This window comes from Sarcophilus harrisii, chromosome 1, assembly GCF_902635505.1.
Source record: "Sarcophilus harrisii chromosome 1, mSarHar1.11, whole genome shotgun sequence".
Classification (NCBI taxonomy): Eukaryota; Metazoa; Chordata; class Mammalia; order Dasyuromorphia; family Dasyuridae; genus Sarcophilus; species Sarcophilus harrisii.
Window position 1 is genome coordinate 445,986,908 of NC_045426.1, and position 22,789 is coordinate 446,009,696.

Consider the following 22,789-nt stretch of genomic DNA (forward strand, 5'->3'; position numbering starts at 1 on the left):
AGGCATGATATTTTAAAAAATTGAACAGAACAGATTGTCCGGAAGATATTAGAAATAAAGTGATATTGGACTTGTTATTAACAATCACACAGTGTATTTTATTTTAAGTTTTTTGGCAGGTGAAGAAGTGGAGGCATCTTACTGTTACATACTTAATTCCATAAATATGGAAAGCATGAGGAAAATCCATATAATTTTTCACCCTTTGCTGATGAATTTAGGAAACCTCAAGAGCCAATTGTCAACAGAATTGAGAAGTGCATGACATGAGATCTTAGACCAAGAGCAATTCTCTCATTTTATAGATAAAGAAATTTAACCTTCAACCTGTTCAGTAACTTACCCAAAGTATACCAGTAAATAAGAGATAAAGCTTAGGATTTGAACTCAAGTAGTATGATTCAGCTTAAGCCTTCTTTTTCCAAAGGAAATATTATATTTTAAATGAATAAAAATATGAAATATTGTATTCTGGCTCCTGTGTCACTGGAGAGAAATATAAATAAAAAGTAGAAGGAAATCTTGGGAGAAACTTAGATAAATTTGAATTGTTGAAGTATATAAGATTGAATTTGAAGAAACTTGGGGAAAGAAATTCTAGAGAGCTAGGACAACACCCTCCAGTCCTATAGGCTAGTCCAAATTTTACTTCCATGTTGAAAACAAATAGAAGGACAATTAAGAGGAATAGAAGATATTTAAGGAGAATAAAAGGGGAGAGCAGGAAAACTCTAGATCCTTAGGTTGCAGGGATGCACCCAGGGCAATAGCCACAAAAGTCTTGGAAGTAAAAAAAATTAATTACTCAAATTAGAACAATTAACCCTTCTTAATACTACTAGTTTACATAAAATTCCTCCAAAAATAGTTTTTAGTGCATTTAGACTACCTAGTTTTGGAGTTTCCTTGATAAAGTACTTTCATTTACTAATTATAAAGCCTTAAGACCTAAGATCTTTGTAAAAATAAAGTTTCAATATAATTATAATTATAAGCATTATAAAACACATAGAAGACTTGAGTTCCTTTCCATGAGTGCATATATCAATTTTTCCCACCATGAGCCATTTCTTTTTAAGAACATCACAGTAATCTCTTATAAGAAAATCTTTGATGCTGCTGCTGCAATTACTCCCAAATATTCATGACTATACGATGCCAATAGGCTTTCCTTCTTTAAGGTCTTTTTAACATTATATATGCCTGAAACCAAGGTGTCTTGACTTGCTACTGTAAGAGCTTTTAGGAACTGTCATTCATAGTTCAACATAAGAAAAAACTATTAGCATAACTGACTGTGTCAATAACCAAACTAACAAAAATCGTATGATCATCTCAATAGATGCAGAAAATGCATTTGACAAAATCCAACACCTATTCCTGTTAAAAACACTAGAGAGTATAGGAATAAATGAAGTTTTCCTTAAAATGATCAATAGCCTCCATTTAAAGCCATCAGCAAGCATCATATGTAATGGGAATAAACTAGAACCATTCCCAATGAAATCAGGAGCGAAATAAGTTTGCCCACTATCACCATTACTATTCAACATTGTATTAAAAATGTTAGCTTTGGCAAATAAGAGAAGAAAAAGAAGTTAAAGGAATTAGAATAAGTACTGAGGAAATCAAATTATCATTCTTTGCAGATGATATGATGGTATACTTAAAGAATCAACTAAAAAACAGTTCACAACTATAGCAAAGTTTCAGGATACAAAACAAATTCACATAAATCATCAGCCTTGTTATGTTACCAACAAAGTCCAGCAACAAGAGAAACAAAAGAGAAATTCCATTTAAAATAACTGTACATAATATAAAATATTTGGCAGTCTACCTGCCAAAGCAAAGTCACCAACTATATGAAAGCAATTACAAAACATTTTCCACATAAATAAAGGCAGGAAATCAGCTGGAAAAATTGGTTAGGCCGAGCTAATGTAATAAAAATGACAATACTACTTAAGTTAATCTACTTATTCAGTGCCATACCAGTCAAACTCCCAAGAAATTATTTTCCAGAGCTAGAAAAAAATAACAAAATTTATCTGGAGGAACAAAAGGTCAAGGATTTAATGGGGAAAAAAAAAAAAAGGCAAATGAAGATGGCCTAGCTCTACCAGATCTGAAATTATATTAAAATGCAGAAGTCATCAAAAACCATTTGGTACTGGCTAAGAAATAGAGAAGTTGATCAGTGGAATAGGTTAGATTCACAAGACACAATAGTCAATAACTATAGTAATCTAGTGTTTAATAAACCCAAAAACCTCAAGTTCTGGGATAAGAACTCAGTATTTGACAAAAATTGCTGAGAAAATTGAAAATTAGTGTGGCAGAAACTAGGCATTGACCCCCATCTAGCACCCTATACCAAGATAAGATCAAAATGGGTTCATGATTTGGACATAAAAAGTGATATTATAAGCAAGTTAGAAGAACAAGATAGTCTACCTCTCAGATCTATGGACAAGGAAGGAATTTGTGGCCAAAGAAAAACTGGAGTATATTATGGAATGCAAAATGGACAGTTTTGATTATATTAAATTAAAAAGGTTTTGTACAAATAAAACCAATGCAGACAAGAGTAGAAGGGAAACAAACTTGGTAAAACTTTTTACATTCAAAGCTTCTGATAAAGGCCTCATTTCTAAAATATATAGAGAATTGACTCAAATTTATAAGAATTCAAGCCATTCTCCAATTGATAAGTCATCAAAAGGATATGAACAATTTTCAGATGAAATTGAAACCATTTCTAGTCATATGAAAAGGTGCTCTACATCACTATTACCCAGAGAAAAGCAAATTAAGAGAACTCTGAGGTACTACTATATACCTCTCAGATTGGCTAAGATGACAGGGAAAGATAATGACAAATGTTGGAGGGTATGTGAGAAAACTGGGACACTAATACATTGTTGGTTGAGTTGTGAACTGACTGAACCATTCTGGAGAGCAATTTAGAACTATGCTCAAAGGACTATCAAATTGTGTATACCCTTTGGACTAATATCCCAAAGAGATCATAAATGAAGGAAAGCGATCCACATGTGCAAAAATGTGTCAGCCCTTTTTGTAGTGGCAAGAAACTGAAAACTGAGTGGATGCCCATCAGTTGGAGAATGGCTGAATAAGTTATGGTATATGAATGTTATGGAATATTATTGTTCTATAAGAAATGATCAGGAAGATGATTTCAGAGAGGCCTAAAGAGACTTACATGAACTGATGCTAAGTGAAGTGAGTAGAACCAGAAGATCATTGTACATGGTAACAATAAGATTATACAATGATCAATTATGATGGACATGGCTCTTTTCAACAATGAAATGATTCAGGCCAGTTCCAATGTTCTTGTGATAAAGAGTCATCTGCATCCAGAGAGAGGACTGTGGGGACTGAGTGTGGATCACAACAAAGAATTTTCACTTTATATGTTTTTTTTATTTACTTGCATTTTGTTTTCTTTCTCATTTTTTTCTTCTTTGGTCTGATTTTTCTTGTGTATCATGATAATTGTGGAAATATGTATGGAGGAATTGCACATGTTTAACATATATTGAATTATTTGCTACTTAAGGGGAGGAGATGGGGGGGAAGGTTGGGAGGAAAATTTGGGACACAAGGTTTTGCAAGGGTAATTTTTTTTTTTTTTTTGGTTTGGGGGAAGAGTTGGTTTTGCTAAGGCAATTGGAGTTAATTAACTTGCCTAGGGTCACACAGCTAGGAAGTGTTAAGTGTCTCAGGACAGATTTGAACTCGGGTCCTTCTGACTTCAGGACTGGTGTTCTATCCACTGTGCCACCTAGCTGCCCCCTCCAAGGGTAAATGTTGAAAATTATCTATGTATATGTTTTAGAAATAAAAATCTTTAATAATAATTTTTAAAAAGGAATTGTTATTTGTCCTGCCTCTGAGACCAATAGGTCTAGCAGCTTTAACCAGCAAATTAGTGTTGTTGGATTAGCTGTGCTCTTGGTAGGACTTTTTAAAAAAATAATAGTTTCTTTATTTTTCCAAATATATGAAAAACCCTGTGTTCCAAATTTTTCTCCCTCTGTCCTCTCTTCCCCCCCCCCCCTTTTTAAATAGCAAGCAATCCACTATAGGTTAAACGTGCAATTCTTCTACACATATTTCCATATTTTTCTTGTTGTACAAAATAATTCGGATCAAAAGGGAGGGGGAAAAAAAAAAACAAGCAAACATTATCAAAAAAAAAAAAAAAAAAAAAAAGCTTTGATCCACATTCAGTCTCCAGAGTTCTCTCTCTGGATACTTATGGTTCTTTCCATCACAAGTCCATTGGAATTGTCTTGATCATCTAGGTAGGACTTCTGATGCAGACTTTGTTTTGCCAGAAGATAATGTTAAGTGAGATAAGTGGTATCTACCTATGTCCTTCTTTAACTTGGAACACCGAGTCAAACTACATCAGATTCATAGACACTGCTACTGTTTTTCTAAAGGAAAGATGAAAACCACCACTAGCAGAACTTCTAACTAGCAGAAGTCTAACAGGCTTCTCTTTAAGGTCAATAAATCATTTCTTTCACCAGCAAAATGGTGCCAGAGACTGCTAAGTAAAAAATAGACAGATCTTTGAAATACAGAAGAAACAGAAAATGTTCCAAGAAATAGAACAATACTTCTGCACTCTTGTGCATGCATGCATGTGTATATGTATAAAGCATTTAATGACATCTGTAATACTTAATCAAGTAACTAAGTATGAATATCCAATTAGTCAGCCAGTTCACATTTGAAGGCTATTTCATAATTAAATGACCAAAATTAAATGATTAAAGTCATGGCACTATATTGTTGCTATTCTCTGTTAAATGGGATTTTTTAAAGCATTTTTCTTATTCATCATGTTTTATGCATGCTTTACTATTCAGCAGTATACTTGAAAACTAGTAGCAGGATATTCTTTAATTGCTGTGATTTCAGTTCAACAAATTATAGATATTGTGAAGAAATATTTGAAAATAATTATTCATTGGAAATGAACAAACAAGTTTTGCTTTTTTTCTTTCAACTTTTGTCTTGGGACATGTGAATGTACAATAAATGAGGTGAGACTTAAGTATTATATTGGGTTAGTAAATATTGTATTGGGGACAGTTAGCACTGTGACATAGATTTGTGATGAATATGAAGAAGGTTCCTGCATGTTTTACTGTCAAGTAACAAATAGTTCCCCTTGTATCCACTGAATCAACTTTTCACCATTCTCCCTCTTTGCATACCCCATGGATAATTGGGCAAACTTTCACCCAAAGCATTATTATTATCTTAAAAGCCACACTAGCTCCTTTATTATTCCCAAGCTTATCTCTATGCATTCACTTGACCAAAAACCAGCCCCAAGATAATCTCCTGATGTTCTTAAATAACCCCTCTAAGTTTCAGATTTTTTCCCTCCTCTTGGAACCTTGAAACTTTGGATAAATCTTTCTTCTCCCTTTGGCCTAATTGGTGCCATCTTCTGACATGTGCTGACAGAGGTTATCAAGTATGTAGGGCAGTTTTTCCCTGTATTTAAGTCTTAATCAATAAGTAAAACAGAGCCTAAGAGTCTTCATATGTCTCTTACAAGTAAAGTGTCTGGGGTTTGTAATAGGTTTTCTCCTCACTACTCAGAGACCTCTTTTCATTTCCACTTAGTTCTTTTCAGGATGTTTGAAATGGTCAGAAATCTAGTTGCTAAATTTAATTTAACATGATTCTTTTAAAAAATTGTTTCTGTGGCAGAAAAGTGTTAAAATGTTAAAGCCAGGTTTTACCTAATCCAACCTAGGAGAACCTTTTTTTTCCCCAAGACTTCCTTGTCCACAGTTATTGGCCACTTTTACATAGCAGCATCTTGTATAGACTCTGTGCACAGTGTAAACTCTTCATAATGTATATATTTGAAGCCAGTGGTATTGGGCTGGAATTGGTGGGGAAGAGCATTGTAAGAGGAAAGAAATTTGCATATATATATATATATATATATATATATATATATGAATATGCAAGTTTTCCCTCTATATACCTCAATTCTATTCCTGATGATGTGGCCCAGGTGATAGCTGGCTGGACATCAATCAAGGCCTAGACTCAATTCCTGACTATGCCCCATATTATTTGTATAACCTTGATCAAGGCACCTGCTTTTAGCCTCAGTTTCTTCATCTGCAGTATGAGACTCAAAAGAGAGAATAATTTTAGAGCTCTTTGTAGACTTTCTCATGGTATAGAAAGAACTATTTGAGGATAGGGACAATTTTATTTTTAACTTGGTCTGCCAATGCCTCACATTCTGCCTTCAACGCAGTAAGAGCTTAATAAGTGTGAAAATAAAGGTACACATTAATTAACTAGCCTCTAGATCCAGGATGATATCATGCTTCTCAATAAAGAATAAGAAATAAGATTCCTCCATGAATTAAATTATATTAGAAGACTATTTATGGAGGAATGTTATACTCTAATATTCTTTATTGAGGCAGTCTTCAACTCCTAAATGTTTACTTGTTCTGTGCTTTGAATCACTTCTATATGATGCAATCCTGTAATGATAATTTAGAAATAGAAATGCTAGATGTCTTCTGATTTCTACTGCCTTGTTAAATTTCCATATTGATGTGCCCCCACTCTTGTCTCATGAATATTTATACTTATTCCATGCAAAATGATCTCAGACACAAATATCAGGGTGTTTTTTTAACCATTGCTCATCAAGTTTTGACAATTATTCCAGTTCATGATACAATTTAAATGGTAAAATAAGTTCCTAGCATGTTGTGAAAATTGCTGAGCCATCTGGTCCTGAAATCAGAAGAATTGACAGTGGGATAGTCTACTGATACTAATTCAACAAATCCAAGGAAAAGGTTCTTTGACAAGTTTTAAAGATATATAATCTCTGAGAAAATATTATCCTATAGTACATAGGGCCTACAGTAATTACATGGTTGTTTTGGATTGCATATGTGCCCAGCTCCAACACCACATTCCTCTGAACATACTGGGATAAGCATATGGGAAGCATGGGATTCTATGGGATGGAAACAATCATTGTAAAGCCTCTGTGCAGAACCTTTAGTACACATATTTGTAGGTGAGTGGTGTCAGTGGGTACACCTGTAGAGGAGACAAAAGTAACTTGGAAAGAAATTGGAGGGAAATAATCAACTTTCTATGCCCAGGAGAAGAAATCATCACCTCCTGCCCAAATGTTTGACAACTAGACCCAGTGTTCTATCCATTGTGCAACTAGATGCCTGGGTATTTCTTAGTGGTGGAAAGCAACTCACTAAGATTTTAAATTACTCACAAGTTGCAGACCAATATTAGTGGAAGAAGTTTCTATACTCACATTTCTGTCTTCATGACAATAGTTCTAGAACCTCTTCTTTAATACTCTCCCCACCCTTACCCTGCATGTCAGGGTAAATACAGAAATTAAAAGCATGAAAAGACTCAGAGACCTGGTCTCATATTAAGAAAAAAGCACCAAAGATCATGCCAAAGAGACACTGGTAACAAAGTTGTAATTCATACTAATTATGATCTACATGATACAATCCAAAGCTTATAAGGTATGGAATTCTTTTTTTTGAACATGGGGCTATGCAAGGCACTCATTGTGTGATTTTAAATAATAATATCAGAGAATCACAAGGCTGGGGAAAAAAAAAAAAAACATTAGTTTTTAAAGATACTTGGACAGGAGAGTCTTAACATGGGATTTTACAATCCCATTAAATTGAATTAGAAAGTTGGTAACACCATTACAAACTACCTGTGACATAATGCTTCAAGCTTTTGATTTCTGTATGGGTAGAGTATTAAGATGGGGTTCTAGAATTATTGTCATGAAAATAAGGAGTTTGGACTGTGAGTACAGAAACTTCTTCCATTGATACTGGTCTGCAACTTGTGAGTAATTAAAATCTTAGCAAGCTGGCTCCAGTGCTAAGAGGTACCCAGGCCCCTGGTGATACAATGTATCCATTGTATCAATAAATACTGAGAGTGGAGTTAGAGAAAAGTTCAAATCTAGGTTCTTAAGTATTAGCTACATGACTCTGGGCAAGTCACTTAACTACTGTTTACCTGAGTTTCCTCAACTGAAACACAGAGATGATGGTAACTCACAGAATCAAATGAGTATCAAATGTGATAATATTTGTAAAGCTCACAGTACCTGGTACACAGTAGGTGCTTAATGATACTTATTTCTTTTCTTCTGCTGCACAAAGATAGTAAACACAGGATTTGAACCTGGGTCTTTTCCAGTCCTAAACCAAGCTTTCATATACTATATATAGCTTGATACCAGATATATAGCCTCCTACAGATTAAAATGTGTAAAATTGTCTAAATATATCTCTGCTTAACATTTAAAGATAGAATAAGTAAATTTAATCCAGAAGAAACTGTCATCATAATTAATAAGAAACTATATTCTATTTTAGTCACATCTTTTCCATTGTCATCTCTTGCAGGCCCTGATTATGTCAAACAGAGATTTCAGGAAGGCATAGAAACTAAAGAAAACCCAGAAGAAAAAGTCCCAGAAAAGCCACCTTCACCAAAGGAATCTCCTCACTTTTATCGGAAAGGCACAACTCCCCCCAGGTCCCCTGAGCCAAGCCCAAAATCAAGCCACTCCCCTCAGCTTTCCTCCCCAATGAAAAAGCAAAACCCCTCCTCAGGGGCAAGACTCAATCAGGAAAACAAAGGTATAGCTGATGAGCATGTAACAGCAGTTGTCAACAAACCCCTACTTTCAAAGGTACCCCCAAAGGAGGAGGTAACAACAGCATTGCCTCAGTCCAAGTACTCTGGTCGCCACAATACCTCCTTCCACCCTGGTAATGGGGAGTTGCATTCACAGTATCATGGCTATTATGTGAAACTGAATGCACCACAGCAACCACCAGAAGACAAGGAGGAAGATGGAGGTGTGAACCAGTCTTCTTTGGTACTGGTGCCCAAGCAGTCACATCAGAAGACAAGTCCCTCTAAGTCCATGACAAAACTAGCTGCCAAAGAAAACAAATCTGAGCCAAAAATGAAGAAGTCTGAACTTGCCACACCAAAGAATCCAGCAAACAATGATTCATATTCTTCTTTGGGTAAAGAAGATAATTCGGTGAGTTCTATAAGAAACTTCTTTCCTAATATATACTCAGAGGATTTTTTTTCTCCTAGCAATGTAGAATTATTATTAACCAAGAAGTTATTGAATTACATAAATCGAGGTATAAAAGTCCATAAAATTGTTTCTAAAGTTTAGCATGTTAGTTTGAAACCAAGGACTTCAACTCTAGACATCTAATATTCATTTTCCAGTCAAGTTAAAATAACCCAGAACACTAATGGTCACCTGCCCACTTGTCTAATCTTTATTGTTTTTCAGCACTAAGAGCAACTTTTTAAGTGCTAGGGAGGAATTTTAGCTCTTGCTTCCTGACTGTTTGCAAATACTGTGATAAATTTGGAAGAGAAAGATGATACAGAAGCTACTTTCAAGAGGCTTAAAATCTAGTAGAAAGTAAAAGGGCATGTGTACAAGACTGATACTAAAGAGAGCCTGGTAAGTACAAAAAAGCAATGTGCTTTGAGAAAAAGATGACTTAATGACAGGTAGTAAGGAAGAGGTTAGCAAGGGAACTCTTCTAAGGGACTGAGGAAGGAGAAAGAAAGATAGGAATTAGTGTCTGTGACTTGGATGGTTTTCCTGGAAAGTATACCAAAAAAAGTTTTTATTGAAAAGGCAGATTGGAAGTTAGTTGATTCCAGAATCAGCAGTCTCTCTCTATATATAAAGACAATATACTTTATTCTCTAGGCAATGGCAAACCATTTGTTTGTTTGTTTTTTCAACTAGAGAACTGATGTGATCAGTCATGAGGAAGATGAAGCAGTAAATGTTATGAAAGGTAATTTAGAAATTAATTAAGGGATTCATACAGTAGAAAAAGAGATGAAGGGCTGCCTGAACTAGGATCATTTCTGTGGTAGTGGGAAGAAAGATGATTATAAGAGAGATAGGGAAGGTAGAACAGAGCTTGATAATTTATTGGACATGGACACCAAGAGAGAGAGAAAAAAGTTAAAGATGATTATAAGAGTACCAGGATGCTTGACTGGGAGGTGTTAGCAATAGAAATATTGAAGTTAGAAGAAGGGCAGGTTTGGGGAGAAGATAATGAGTTCAGTTTGGCCAATACTGAGTTTTCAGTGCCATTATTTCATGTAAATAGAAATATCCAGCAGGCAGTTGAAAAGACAGATATCAGTCTCTGGAAAAACCTTGTCAGGGATGGTAAAGAATTAGGCATCATGTACATAAATATGATCATTTAAACCTTTGGGAGTTAATGAGCTCAGCTAAGATGGAACTTCCTTCTCTTCTCACTTCCCCACTTACATATTGAAGAATGGTAGGAAGGAGTATATGGGATTATTGAATCACAAAATCAATTAAGGGGGAATGTATCTAGGAGAGAATGATCAACAGTGTCCATATATTAGATCATTCAAGAATAATGAAACAGAAAGCCTTAGATTTGACATTATCAGAGGCCATTACTTTGAAGAGAGCACTGACAAAATTATAAGTAAGAGAAGCCACATTGTTAAGAGGTAAGTAATAGGTCTGATACAATGGGTCTACATTTTCCTTTGGTATCAAAGCTAATCAGCATCTTTACACAAGTAGGCATACATAATAATCCTTAGTTTCGTCTTCTTTAAAATGAATGTTATCCTAGTGTCTTGCATAGAAGGCAAACTGTATAGTCAGGAAAATATAACATTAGCTGTGTGAGTACTGGCAGGTCACTTAATTTCTCAGTACCTGAGACAAGACTCTTGAGTCTCTTAAGTTACACATGTACTCCATCAGAGTGTGGAGTCACATAGAAATCCTCCACCCCTACTCCCTAAAACCAAAATATGAGGAAGACAAGGGATTACTTGCTTCAATGTTGTGTGATTTTTAGAACCAGGTATGTAACTGAAGACATTTTATATGATCCAGTGTTATCTTGTATATAATGTTGCCTTCGTGTTTACTTCTTTGAATTTAACTTGATGAACAAAGCTTTGCAGCCAGAACATTCTGTTTCTTCACTATGTAGTGATATCTGGTGTACAGTGACAATGAAGAAAGTGTGTTCCCAAGCTCAGCATTGCTTATAAAATCTGTAGCTTCAATTAGTGATTGGTAAAAATCTGTCTAATAATTACAAAGCAGCCCAAATGCCTTGTGGGTAGAATAAAGGAATTTCAGTCTTAGCTTAAGAAAGAGACTAACAACTTCCAAATGACATTTTTTTTTATTCATATTTGGAACAGTCTGAGTGACAAAAAACAATCTGATGATCTTGATATGATGATAAAATAGTTGAAGTTCATTATTTGAAATTGAAATATATTTGAAATCTATCCCCTTGGGTCTTTTTTCTAAGAGTGTTACAAATATTTATGACATTGTTTACCGTTGTTATAAATTGTTTGTTTTCTTCTAGTTTGTTTTATTAATTACTCAAAATAAATTAACTAATTAAACTAATTAAATACAATAAGTCATCTTTCAATAGAGTAACAAATGACTTTCTAGAACAATGTTTAATGAGTAACCAATAGAATGATATACATTGATGATGCCATTGAATTTGTCAAATATAATTTGCCTATCATTTATTTTTCAACATTTATATTCATAATTGCTTATTCCTCAAGGAGTCATGAGTAATAAATAATGTATATTTTATTTTATTTTGCTGAGGCAGTTGGAGTTAAGTGATTTGCCCAGGGTCACACAGCTAGGAAGTGTTAAGTATCTGAGGTCAGATTTGAACTCAGGTCCTCCTGACTTCAGGGCTAGTACTCTATCCACTGTGCCACCTACCTGCCCCAATAATGTATTAAAAAAAAATAAGAAGAAGAATCAGTAGTGTGTAGGTACTTTTTATTTGTGGATTCATAGGTGAAAGTCATTCATATTACTTAGATCTCTTAAAAAGTGGTATTAGACTTTAATTCAACTGTGTGAGAACCAATATTAAAGAGAAGAATGGTTACAGAAGGCAGCACTATTAAGGCAACATTATAGTTGCCTTAAAATGAAACGGGTTATAAGAGTTTTAACCCTTACATGATAAGTTCCCTGTCACTGGCCACAATCAAGTAGAAGTTGAATAAACATATTTTGAGTATGGGGGGGTTTATATCTATATCTATCATCGAATCAAATGGGGGACCAGAATAAATGATTATACGTATGGGTTGTATATTTTAGTCAACATAATGTAGGGGGTGGAGTACTGGATTTAAAGTCAGAAAATATGAGTTCAGGTTTCATTGACTGTGACACTATGGTCAAAAACTTTGACTTCTTAAAGCCTCAGTTCATCTGTGAAATATGAATGATAGCTAAAGTACTTACATCACAGTTAAATGTAAGGCTTTAATGATATATGATGTGTATACAATACCTGGCTCACAGTAAGCACATAATAAATGTTTATTGACTGATAGTCCTTTGTAAACTTAAAAATCTTATATACGTTGATTATTAGTAGTGTATGAGGCAAGAGAATTGTAATTCTGTTATCATAATTTACTGTGAGTTTAGAGTAAATTATATTTCTCCCAGTCCACATTATTCTTTTTGTAAAATGACTTTGTTGTAGAAAGAAACAACTTGTTGTACAAGAAGATTTGTAAGAAGGTACACCCATCTTAGATGAAGAAAAGGTCTGATTGACTTGGAAAGATTATCTCTTAGTGTTGTATTACATTTCTTGCTCCTCTTATTCACTGCATTACTCAATGAGTAAATTTTAGGGTTGTGTTTTGAATTCTTAATGCCAAACCCATAATTACAGGATTCTTTTCATCGTTAGTCTCTCTGATTCCAATAGCAATTGGTAATAATTCTTGATGAGGTATATGATTTTTTTATAAGTGCTGTATGTTGTCATCTTTGAAAATTGGAGGTTCTGTTTACATCCTTAGTACTATTTTTTGCTTTTGAATAGTCATTCAATACCAGGATCCACTACTTGGTGTGTTTTAATACCACATGTACAGTTGCCACAATTAATTATGCTAACAATCTGTCCCTCAAATTTTCTGTGTCTGAGATATGAGAATTACCTAGCATAATTAGAGAAGACTTAGGATAGTATAGCATAGAGCAATATTCCCCATAAATTTGAGAAGGAAAAAACTATATAGCTTTGTTACAATTTTTTCTACAAATACAAATTCAAATTCATAGCTCTCTCTCTCAAGACAATAGGAAAATATACAGAATAAAAACTAAAACTTTTAAACCAAGAAATTACTGGAGCCTGCAAGAAAGACCAAAGCAAACTGAAGTGGAACTTGGCAGTAATTTTTGGTAATTGTACTGATTCTGCAGATAAATCCTAAGGAATGCCTGAGTTCTGAAGTAATACTTGATCTATCTGATGAATGATCCTAGGATCCTCTCTAAAAATCCTAAATAATTCTCATATCTTAGACATAAGATTGTTATTATTAGGGGAATGTATGTGCTAGAAATGGGGAGATAATTGAGAATTCCCATGAGAATTATGTATGAATGTGTAATTATACATGTGTAACCTTCCTCCATAAGTGTACATTACCTTTTGATACACAAATTCATGATTTTCATGATTCATATATTGATTTATGATAACTTTGGTATGGGCCAGTAGAAACAAATTAAGATACTATTTCAGAGCAAGCTAAGACATTTTTCAGTAGAGAATCCTAACCAGTTATCTTCGAAAATTACTCTTGATTTTTCCTGATTTCTTCTAGCCATTACTCTGATCTTCTTCCAGAGCACTTTTGAGCAATACCTGAATAAAATTTTTCCTTAGGTCATACAGAAACATAGTTTCTTTTGAATTGAAATAAGCCCTAAATAATCCCCAAATCAAATCAGGCTTGAACTTGGAATAATCTGTTAATAATTATTTTTAGAGAGGCATTTCAGGTTTATTTCAGGTAACAAAGAAATGTGGTTTATACATTTGATTTTTACTTCAAAATAATTACTTTTTAGTTGAAGGATACTTGTCCTGCTCATTTAACTAACACCAAAATGTCCCTAATTATCTTTGATTCACTTATCTTTACTTGTCATATCCAGATTCAGAATTTCCTTCCAAAAGAAAATTCTTTCTAATTAGGTATAGGAGCCAACAAACTCGGGAATAGAACCATACATCCTTAAAGTTAAAATTTAATTCCATATTTTAACTGGCCCACATTTTGTTATATAAGATATTATGTTAGTTCTAACCTAGACTGAATCTTCATGCTGTTGTCACTTCTTTTATTGCACCTGCCCTGATCAGTCTTGAAAAGCAAAAACTGATTTTTCATTTTGCTATGTTAAGCTCCTACTGGGAATGATAGTCATTTCTGGGACTTTGCCTTTCCCTGCATATAACATAGATATTTGAAGAATGAAAGAGTCACCCACTGGCACCTGTCTATAAAACATTGGGGCCTAGAGCTAAAAGGGACAAAATAGCTTTTTTTCCCTTCATATTGCTGCTACTTGAGCTTAACAGTATAACTTTAATGAGACTTTTTTTAAAAAGAGTTTCAGAGAGTAATTCAAAAAGTAGCTTAACTAATACTTTATTTTATAACTTAAGGAAAGATTTATAATATGGTTTGCAAACTTGCTCACTAAATCTGGAAATCAGAACAGTGGAATGCTGCTGTAATGTATCCCAAAAGTAATATTACCTTACTGTTTTTGTAAAGACTCTACAGTTTTGTTAAGAGCCTATGTATATGTTATAACATTGAAACTTAGGACAGCCCTGTGGAGCACTCAAAATAAATGATTATTATTCCCATTTTACAGAGGAGAAGTTGTGGCTCAGTGAGTTTTAAGATATGTCCAACATTATATCATCACAATACAGATCTCTTACATTAAATTTTCTTTGATCTCCCCTGTATACCATAGTGCCTCAACTAGCAAGTAAGCGTAAGTTATAGTCTACAGATTATGTAAATGAAAACTTTATTTTATTTTTATTTTTTTTACAAATTCATGGATAATTTCTCATTGTTATTAAAAGAAAGGACAAAAGATTTGGGGTTTTAACATAGATGTCATAGTATGGTAGAGTGAGAAACATGCTGAATTTCAGTAAAGAGGGACCTGTCTTGAAATTCTACTAATGTCACTTAATTAACCTCAGTTTCCTTATCTTATAAAATAGGGATGGTATCTATACTCCCTCACAAAGTGATTATGTGAAGTGCTTTGCAAGCCTTAAAGGGTTATAGAAATGTCACCACTTCTTATACAGAAGATACTTACTGTACTCTCATAGCACAATTTAGTGCCATCATGATGCATGGAATGTGGTATGTTTTACCTATTTCTCTTGGTATAGGCTGAAGTATCATGTATTTCACTTCAGAAGTAATGTATGAATTTTAATGTCCTGAAAAATTTGAAATGCTTTGCAACATAACACACTCATTGACAGACTGCTAATTGGAGTAAATTGAAATACAGCATCTAATTAGTCTCCATGGTGAATGATGGAGTCCAAACTAAGATCACCTGAAGATTTCATTTGTTCATTTACTAATAACATGGAACATAGAAGTAGCATTAATATGTCAGACCTCTTTTTGTACTAATTAGAAACCACCTTTGAAATTCTATGTGAGAAGAGTCATTTAGTTATTATCAACACATCTTATTTTTCCCATGGTCCTAAGGAGACTACATTATGCAGATAGACTATGATTTTTAAAAAGTTGGCAGCCCGTTAAAATTGCTTTGTTGCAGTCTAATTTTATGTAAATTAAAATCTATCCTTATAGTATTATTATCCATAAGTATCTTTGTTCTTACAACTAGATGCCATTTCAGGACTTGCCCCATTTCCATTTGTTCTACCTGTTTTTTGCCAAGCCTATTCTCTATCTTATAATTGCCTGTTCTCCTTACCCTGAGAGAATTTCTTTTTATCAACACTGCCTTGGGGGTGGGAACACCTTCGAAAAATTCTCCTGATGAGAAACAGGTTGTTTAGTTAGTGTTGACTACATTCTGTTCAAATACACTTCTTCTATAACTGGTTTCCACGGCTGGAAAATAAGGAAGATAATTTGTATCCTGTTGTGAGGATCAAATTTAGATAAAGGGATGTGGAGTATCCTTGAAAAAAAAGCATTAAAAATTTGTATGAATTGATAGAGAAATATCAGAGATTCAAGCTGATGGCTATGTAGAATTGAATTAACTATAGGGTGAAAATCAGAGCAGGGTTGGTGATAGCCTAAGAAAGTACTGGAATAGGATTAGCAGTCCAGTGAACTCGAAGAAAAAGTTTGGATGGTAGAGATAGAATGCTAGTCACATGGTTAAGTAAAGGTACGTAAGAGTTTTAAATTTAAAAAGTGGAATAATTGTGAGTAATGATGAATCCAGGATGTGACTCCCTATGTATGGCTAACATAGAGTTAGGAAATGGGCTAGAGTTTGAAATTGAGTTTAGGACATTTGAGGGAGCATGAGCACAGATATTGAAATCTCTAAGTTAGTGTAGAGAAGAGAAATATAATGAACCAAGTAATAATATCTTCAAGAAAGGAGAGAGAAATGACCTGAGGCCAGTAGACAACTTATATCATGATTTGAATATTGTAGAAAATTTTAATTCAGTGAATTGCAAAGGTTGCTGAGTAAAGGAGTTTAGAAATAACCTGGGAAGAACAATTATTCCAACTGGTTTTATAAGATGACAGTGAGGGTCAGGGGGAAGAAGGAGGGTATATATACAAGAATAGGAATGAAAATATAGCCAGTACAAAAAGTTGATTCTTAAGTGAACTAGGTCTAGTGAAGAATTTATATGAGACTTTTTATTAAGTAGAACTTGTAATCAAATCAATAGGACAGATAAATGCCACAGTAATACAATACTAGGCCCTGGAATCAGAAAGACTCTTCATTAGTTCAAAACAAGACCCAGATACTTACAGACTGTATGATCCTGGACATGTCATTTAACCTTGACTAGTTCAGTTTATTCATCTGTAAATTGGACTGGAGAAGGAAATGACAAACCACTCCAGCATCTTTGCTAACAAAATCCCAAATGGTGTCATGAAGAATTAGCTACGATTATAAAACAGCAAAAATCACATCAGCAAAATGTTTATGGCAGGCCATGTAAATGGCTTTCTTAGGTGAGAACAGAACTTGATAAGAGTATATGTTAAAAAGGAAACCCACCTTGAAAAAGGAAACACATCATGCTGAATGATGAATGGTTTTAGTGATTTTAGATAAGAGTATAGCAAATAAAAATTTTATCTCTAAAGTTAATAATTCTGAAGATTAAATCTGATTCACTATTACAAAATTGTCAGTAATTTTTAAAAATTTAATTTTATTTATTTTGTTACATTTTAAATTCTGAACTGTATTGCTCCTTTCCTTGCCACCCTGCACTAGAGAAGGCTTCCATTTAATGTATATTCATAAACATGAGTAAAATTTTACTATGCATTACTATTTATCTCTTTTCTCTTCATAGTTTTTTTTATAGTTGATTTGTGCATTTATAGTACTCAGAATATCTTGGTTGTTCATAATTATTCTTTGAATACTACTATTACTGTATAAGATATTCAAGTCAACTTCTTCGTTATTTCTTACCATACAATAGTATTCCAGTCACGATTATATACCACAACTTTTTGAGCCGTTCCCTAACTGATCAGCATCCAGTTATAGAGCTGCTACAGGTATTTTAGAATACCTTGGGAAACAGACCTATCAGTAGTGTTTCTGGGTCCGAAGGCATATATAATTTAATAACTCTTTGGGCATAATTCCAAGTTGTTCTCCAAAATGATTGGATAAATTCACAGTCCACCAACATTTTGTTAGTGTTTCAGTTTTTCCACATCCCCTCCAACATTTGTATTTTCCCTCTTCAATCATCTTAGGCAAAGTGATAAGATATCTCATAATTGTTTTGATTTGCATTTCTCCAATTGATAATGAATTAGAATATTTTTTGGTATGATTATATAATAATTTTGATGACATCATTGAAAAGCTGCCTGTTCACATCCTTTTGATCATATATCATTTGGGGAATGACTCATGGTCTTATAAATTTGACAAAGTTTTGTATGTATTTGAGATATGAGATCTTTATTTTAGAAACTTTCCATAAAAAATTTCCCCCAATTTTCTGCTTTCCTTCTAATCTTGGCTACAATTATTTAATTTTTTAAATTTAATTTAATCTTTTAATATAATCAAAATTACCCATCTCACAATATTCTCTATCTCTTGTTTATTTATAAATTCTTTATCCATAAGTCTGAAAAGTAACGTATTCCATATTCTTCTAGTTTTGTATCATATTTTTTAAGTGTATCTCTTATTAAACTAGTACAGAGAATATGGACTTGAGAAAATTCATGTAAAAAGCATTTTGTGTTTATGGTATATACATATATATGGAAAAGGAAATGATATCCAAAAAGATTACCAGGAATAGATAAAAGGAATAAAATTTCATTTTAGTTTTCTCTAAATTCTTGCAATTGTTTTGGTGTACAGCAGAGGATCTTAATTTTTTTGTGTCATGGACTCTTTTGCAGAATGGGAAAGTCTATACACAATCTCTCATAATAATGTTTTTAAATGCATAGCATTAATTTAAATTAAATTGAAAATGCATTTAAATTTGTAGGATTACAAAGACCAATAATATTGAAATGATTATAAAAATATTTTAAAAGTTTATGAACCTTATGATAAAAACCTTTGTTGTAAAAGGTTTTATTTAACCAAACTACATTCATGAGAAAACAAATCTTCCTAAACTGAATTCCCAGTGACTGAAATCCACAAGGATGGTGAATGCCATCACAGGTAAAGATTTATCTTTTTTTAAGGACTGATAATTCAGTTATTAGGAGTTCGCTAAGCTAAGTAAAGTTGCATTAAGAACAAATGAATATTGAACTGGTAATTTATTGTTATATATTTGTTCTGTTTTGTCTTGTTTTCCTTTTCTGTTTTTTTCTGCTTTTTATAAATAAAATAAATTTTAAAAACATGAATACAGTTCTGTTATCACTTGTCGAACAGTCTCTAACATTACAGTCTGTTAAGTTGAGATACATCATTTTCATTTTTAGCTTTTTATACTTTTGGCAACTGGTTGCATTTTAAGTTATAGAATTGGGTTAATCAGTAACTCACTTAATGGGTTAACTTTGAGGAGTTTTTTAACATTAAAAATAATATTTATTTTGTTTTATTTTCAGGGTCCTAACTCAGTCATGATTGTCCTGGTCATGCTGTTGAATATTGGGTTAGCCATTCTTTTTGTTCACTTTCTAACTTGATTGGAATTAGGAAAGGTAAGACTAGTATCATTTTCATGTAACTCACAGACATAATAGTTTCAATTCCCTTATTCAAATTTATAATCACAATTTTTTGTTGTTTTTTTGTTTTGTTTTGTTTTCGTTTTTGTTTTTGTTTTTAATATCTCTGTAATGTCCTTTATTTTAATTTTGGCTATGCCTGAATGTGATTCAACGTAGTTTCTTACTGATATCACTGTTTTGACCCTTCAGTGAAGTCATGGCAACTAGTGGAATTAGCCCACAGTTCTCTGCAGTAGTGTCATCAGCCTTTTAAATGGCAACACACCAGAAATGCTCAGACACAGGGAAGGAGGCTTGGAATTAGAATGGGATCGCAAGAGAGATATCTGAGACTTGGAAAATTCAGCCAGAGGACCTGTTCAGTTCCCTTGGGGATGGTTGTGGCTTTGGGGTCCTCTGAAGGCTGAAGCGCAAGCAGTTATGTTGGAAAGCAAAACTTAATAATTTCTTTTTATTTAAAAAGCAAAAGCCAAACAAAACACAAAATCTACTGCTGCAGCCCCCAACCGGTGAAGTGCATTGGCTACTCCATCTGTCCTAGCAGAGTGTGACTAAACTGGAAATGTATGGAGCTGCACTTTTTGTTGATGGAAGCTAACAGCTGCCTTACTGTTTTACCATCTGACGTTTTTAGTAGGGAGCTGGGGAAACGACTGCCAGAGGAATGCGGTCAGAGGATACTGTTGCTGTGGAAGTGACTCCAACATTCACTCCTTTCTCATTAGAAGAAATAGTTAGCAGCATCACTCACCAGTCTTATGCCATTACCTGCTGCTTTTAACTTCTCCTGTGGTGTCCTGGGAGATTACATTTTCTTTTGCTTGTGCATGACTGTTCATTTTGCTGTTGATTTAAATTTGATGTATAGCCACGATAATTAATGGTGTGAAGTCCTGGCTAGTGAAAATGTAATTGTTGCATCTTGAGGGAAAATGCAAAACAGAAATCTAGTATACATGTGTATTTTGATAGGAAGGCAGAGTTCTTCATGGCATTCATTTTCCTAAACTCGTAAAACTGTTTCTCTTTCATTTTGATTGGGCAGAGTCAGGAGATGCTATGATTTCCTGAGCAGTCACTAGGCTTGACATGCTTGTGTCACATGGAGGTTCTTTGGGGTTATAGTTTTAAATGAAAGCTAGACTACAAAAGGATTCTGAGAAATAGAATCAAAGCTTTGCATGGTTTGGAAATTTGTTTTTTCTTTTTTTTTTTAATACTTTCATATTAATAGAAATAATTATTCAAAGAATAAAATTTCATCACTGATGTACCCTATAAGAGAAAAATCTTGTTAGAGGCCAGTTCCGATGAAAATGAAGCTAAGATACTATTAGTAATTATTGTTATTCAGCAGGGATAGATTAATTTTGTGTTGAATACATTCAGGTAGAGCATAAAAATTTATTTTTAAAATCACTGCTTATAAAATTTATGCCTTTTGTGTTTTTTAAAGACCATATGTAATTTTGTTTCAAGTTTAAAAGCCTTATAAATTTTCATTTGAGATATTTGTTTTGGCGGTATTTATTACTATATGAACTGCATTTATTTTGTGATGTCAAATTGAAATTACTATATTCTTTATTACTTAAAAGCATGCATATTTACTTGCAGAAACTGTATGTAGGATGCTTGTCCTCAAAGTAAATATTTTGTTTTTTAAAAATAAATTGGAGGAAGGGACTTTGTCTCTTTATTTCAAAACTTTCATCCTTTGAAGTTTGGGAAACTTTTTGTAAACTCTTTTCATTTTGTGCACAATATAACAAGAATTATTTCCAACTTGTTTGTTTGCTGTCTTTTCAGAGCAGCATTTACAATAACATAGGTGAGGACTTATTGTTTTGTCTCCTGAGCCAGCTAACTGCAGGGTAGTAACCCAGTGGTGTTTTTTGCAGAAGTACAGTATGTTGAGAATCCTGTGTGTGACCAGTATGGAATCAAGAAGAAAGCAGAAAGAGAGCAAATGAAAATTGCACCATGTGTATTTATTTTTTTAAAAAATCATACTTTTACTTTGATATTTAGAAAGCAACATTTTTAAATAAAACAAAGTGTGTCTCTATATAACTCTTGGTACTTGAGGTCATTGCTCCTTCCTGTCCCACTCCATGTCTCCTTACTGGAAAGCTGATTTTTTTAATTGAAATATTTAATTCTTATTAAATGTTTATTTAAAGTACTTAATGCTTTGGAAGTAATGAGTAACAGATAACTTCAGAAAATGTTTATAAAGTAAGCATGGTGGTTCCATTTATAAATATATGTATGATTTCTAAGCTTTTTTAAAAACAAAGCTCAAACAGAAATTGTTGGTATTTTTCTAAAATGTGCACAAGCTGTATTTTACATGAAAGGCTATTTATAATGGGTTGTTATACTGTACACTACATTTTGGACAGCACATGAAGTCTGCCAATGTACTTAATATGTCACTTTGTTTATTTAAAGTTTCTTGCTGTGAAAGAACTCTTTATCTATGAGTTCCTTTATTTATAGTCCTTGACCCCAAAATGTATAATGTACAGTTTTCACAACTGTATTTGCTCTAATAAAAAAGTTGGTTATTAATAAAGTTGTAGGTGGATTTCCTTTGTGTTTAAATTAGTCTTGTACAGTGTGTACTTTTTTGTTGTTGACATTGCCAATGGAAATTTAACAGTAGAAATTAAAAATGGATCAAAGCAGACCAGTGTCAGAAGTTTCCCATCATGTTATTTATTTTCTCATTTCTGCCACATTCCCTCTTTAAACACACACACACACACACACACACACACACACACACACACACACACACTTTTAAATGTTAAATATAAAGTTTCATTTAACACTTTGAAAAATTGGATAACTGCCTTATCAAGGGAATTTACTTTTATATTTAAAGAACCCTCTAAGTTAGTATAAACTTCTCCCCTACATAATAACCTTTCAGTTAATTAAAGTTGATTCAGCTATTTTGCTCCTTTCCTTAATGCCCAGAATAAATTAGTATGTTACCATAGTCTCCTGGTGCCTAAGCTGATAAGTGGCAATTTAGACACCTTTGGAAGCCTAATTAACTCTCAGGTTACTGAGTTTCCTTGAGTTTTAAACTCCCTATTGAACCCACAGTGTTGTTGGTTTAATATTAACCTGACTTGTAAGCATACTAGTCAGCTAAAAGACCCCTCTGCCACCAAATTGCTCCTCCATTTTCTTTTTCAAAATAGCTACCTACAATTGCCACATGATTTACTCTCTTGGATGAGATAATTGAAGGTTCCTATTAAAGTGTTTGAATCATTAGCACAACTAA

General features: G+C 33.4%; 1 protein-coding gene across 5 annotated transcripts in view; it reads left to right on the forward strand.

Moving 5' to 3' along the window:
• JPH1 (junctophilin 1) overlaps nt 1–22,180 on the forward strand; it is a 93,937-nt gene extending 71,757 nt beyond the window's left edge. The window contains exons 4-6 of one of the 5 annotated variants that reach the window (XM_031946244.1): nt 8,505–9,154; nt 19,363–19,458; nt 19,645–22,180. In XM_031946244.1, coding sequence (XP_031802104.1) covers nt 8,505–9,154; nt 19,363–19,443 — 731 coding nt within the window. In that variant the 3' untranslated portion in view covers nt 19,444–19,458; nt 19,645–22,180. The remainder of the gene's footprint in view (nt 1–8,504; nt 9,155–19,362; nt 19,459–19,644) is intronic. The other 4 variants (XM_031946245.1, XM_012541259.3, XM_012541260.3 and 1 more) reach the window with 4 other exon arrangements.
• The last annotated feature ends 609 nt before the right edge of the window (nt 22,181–22,789 follow it).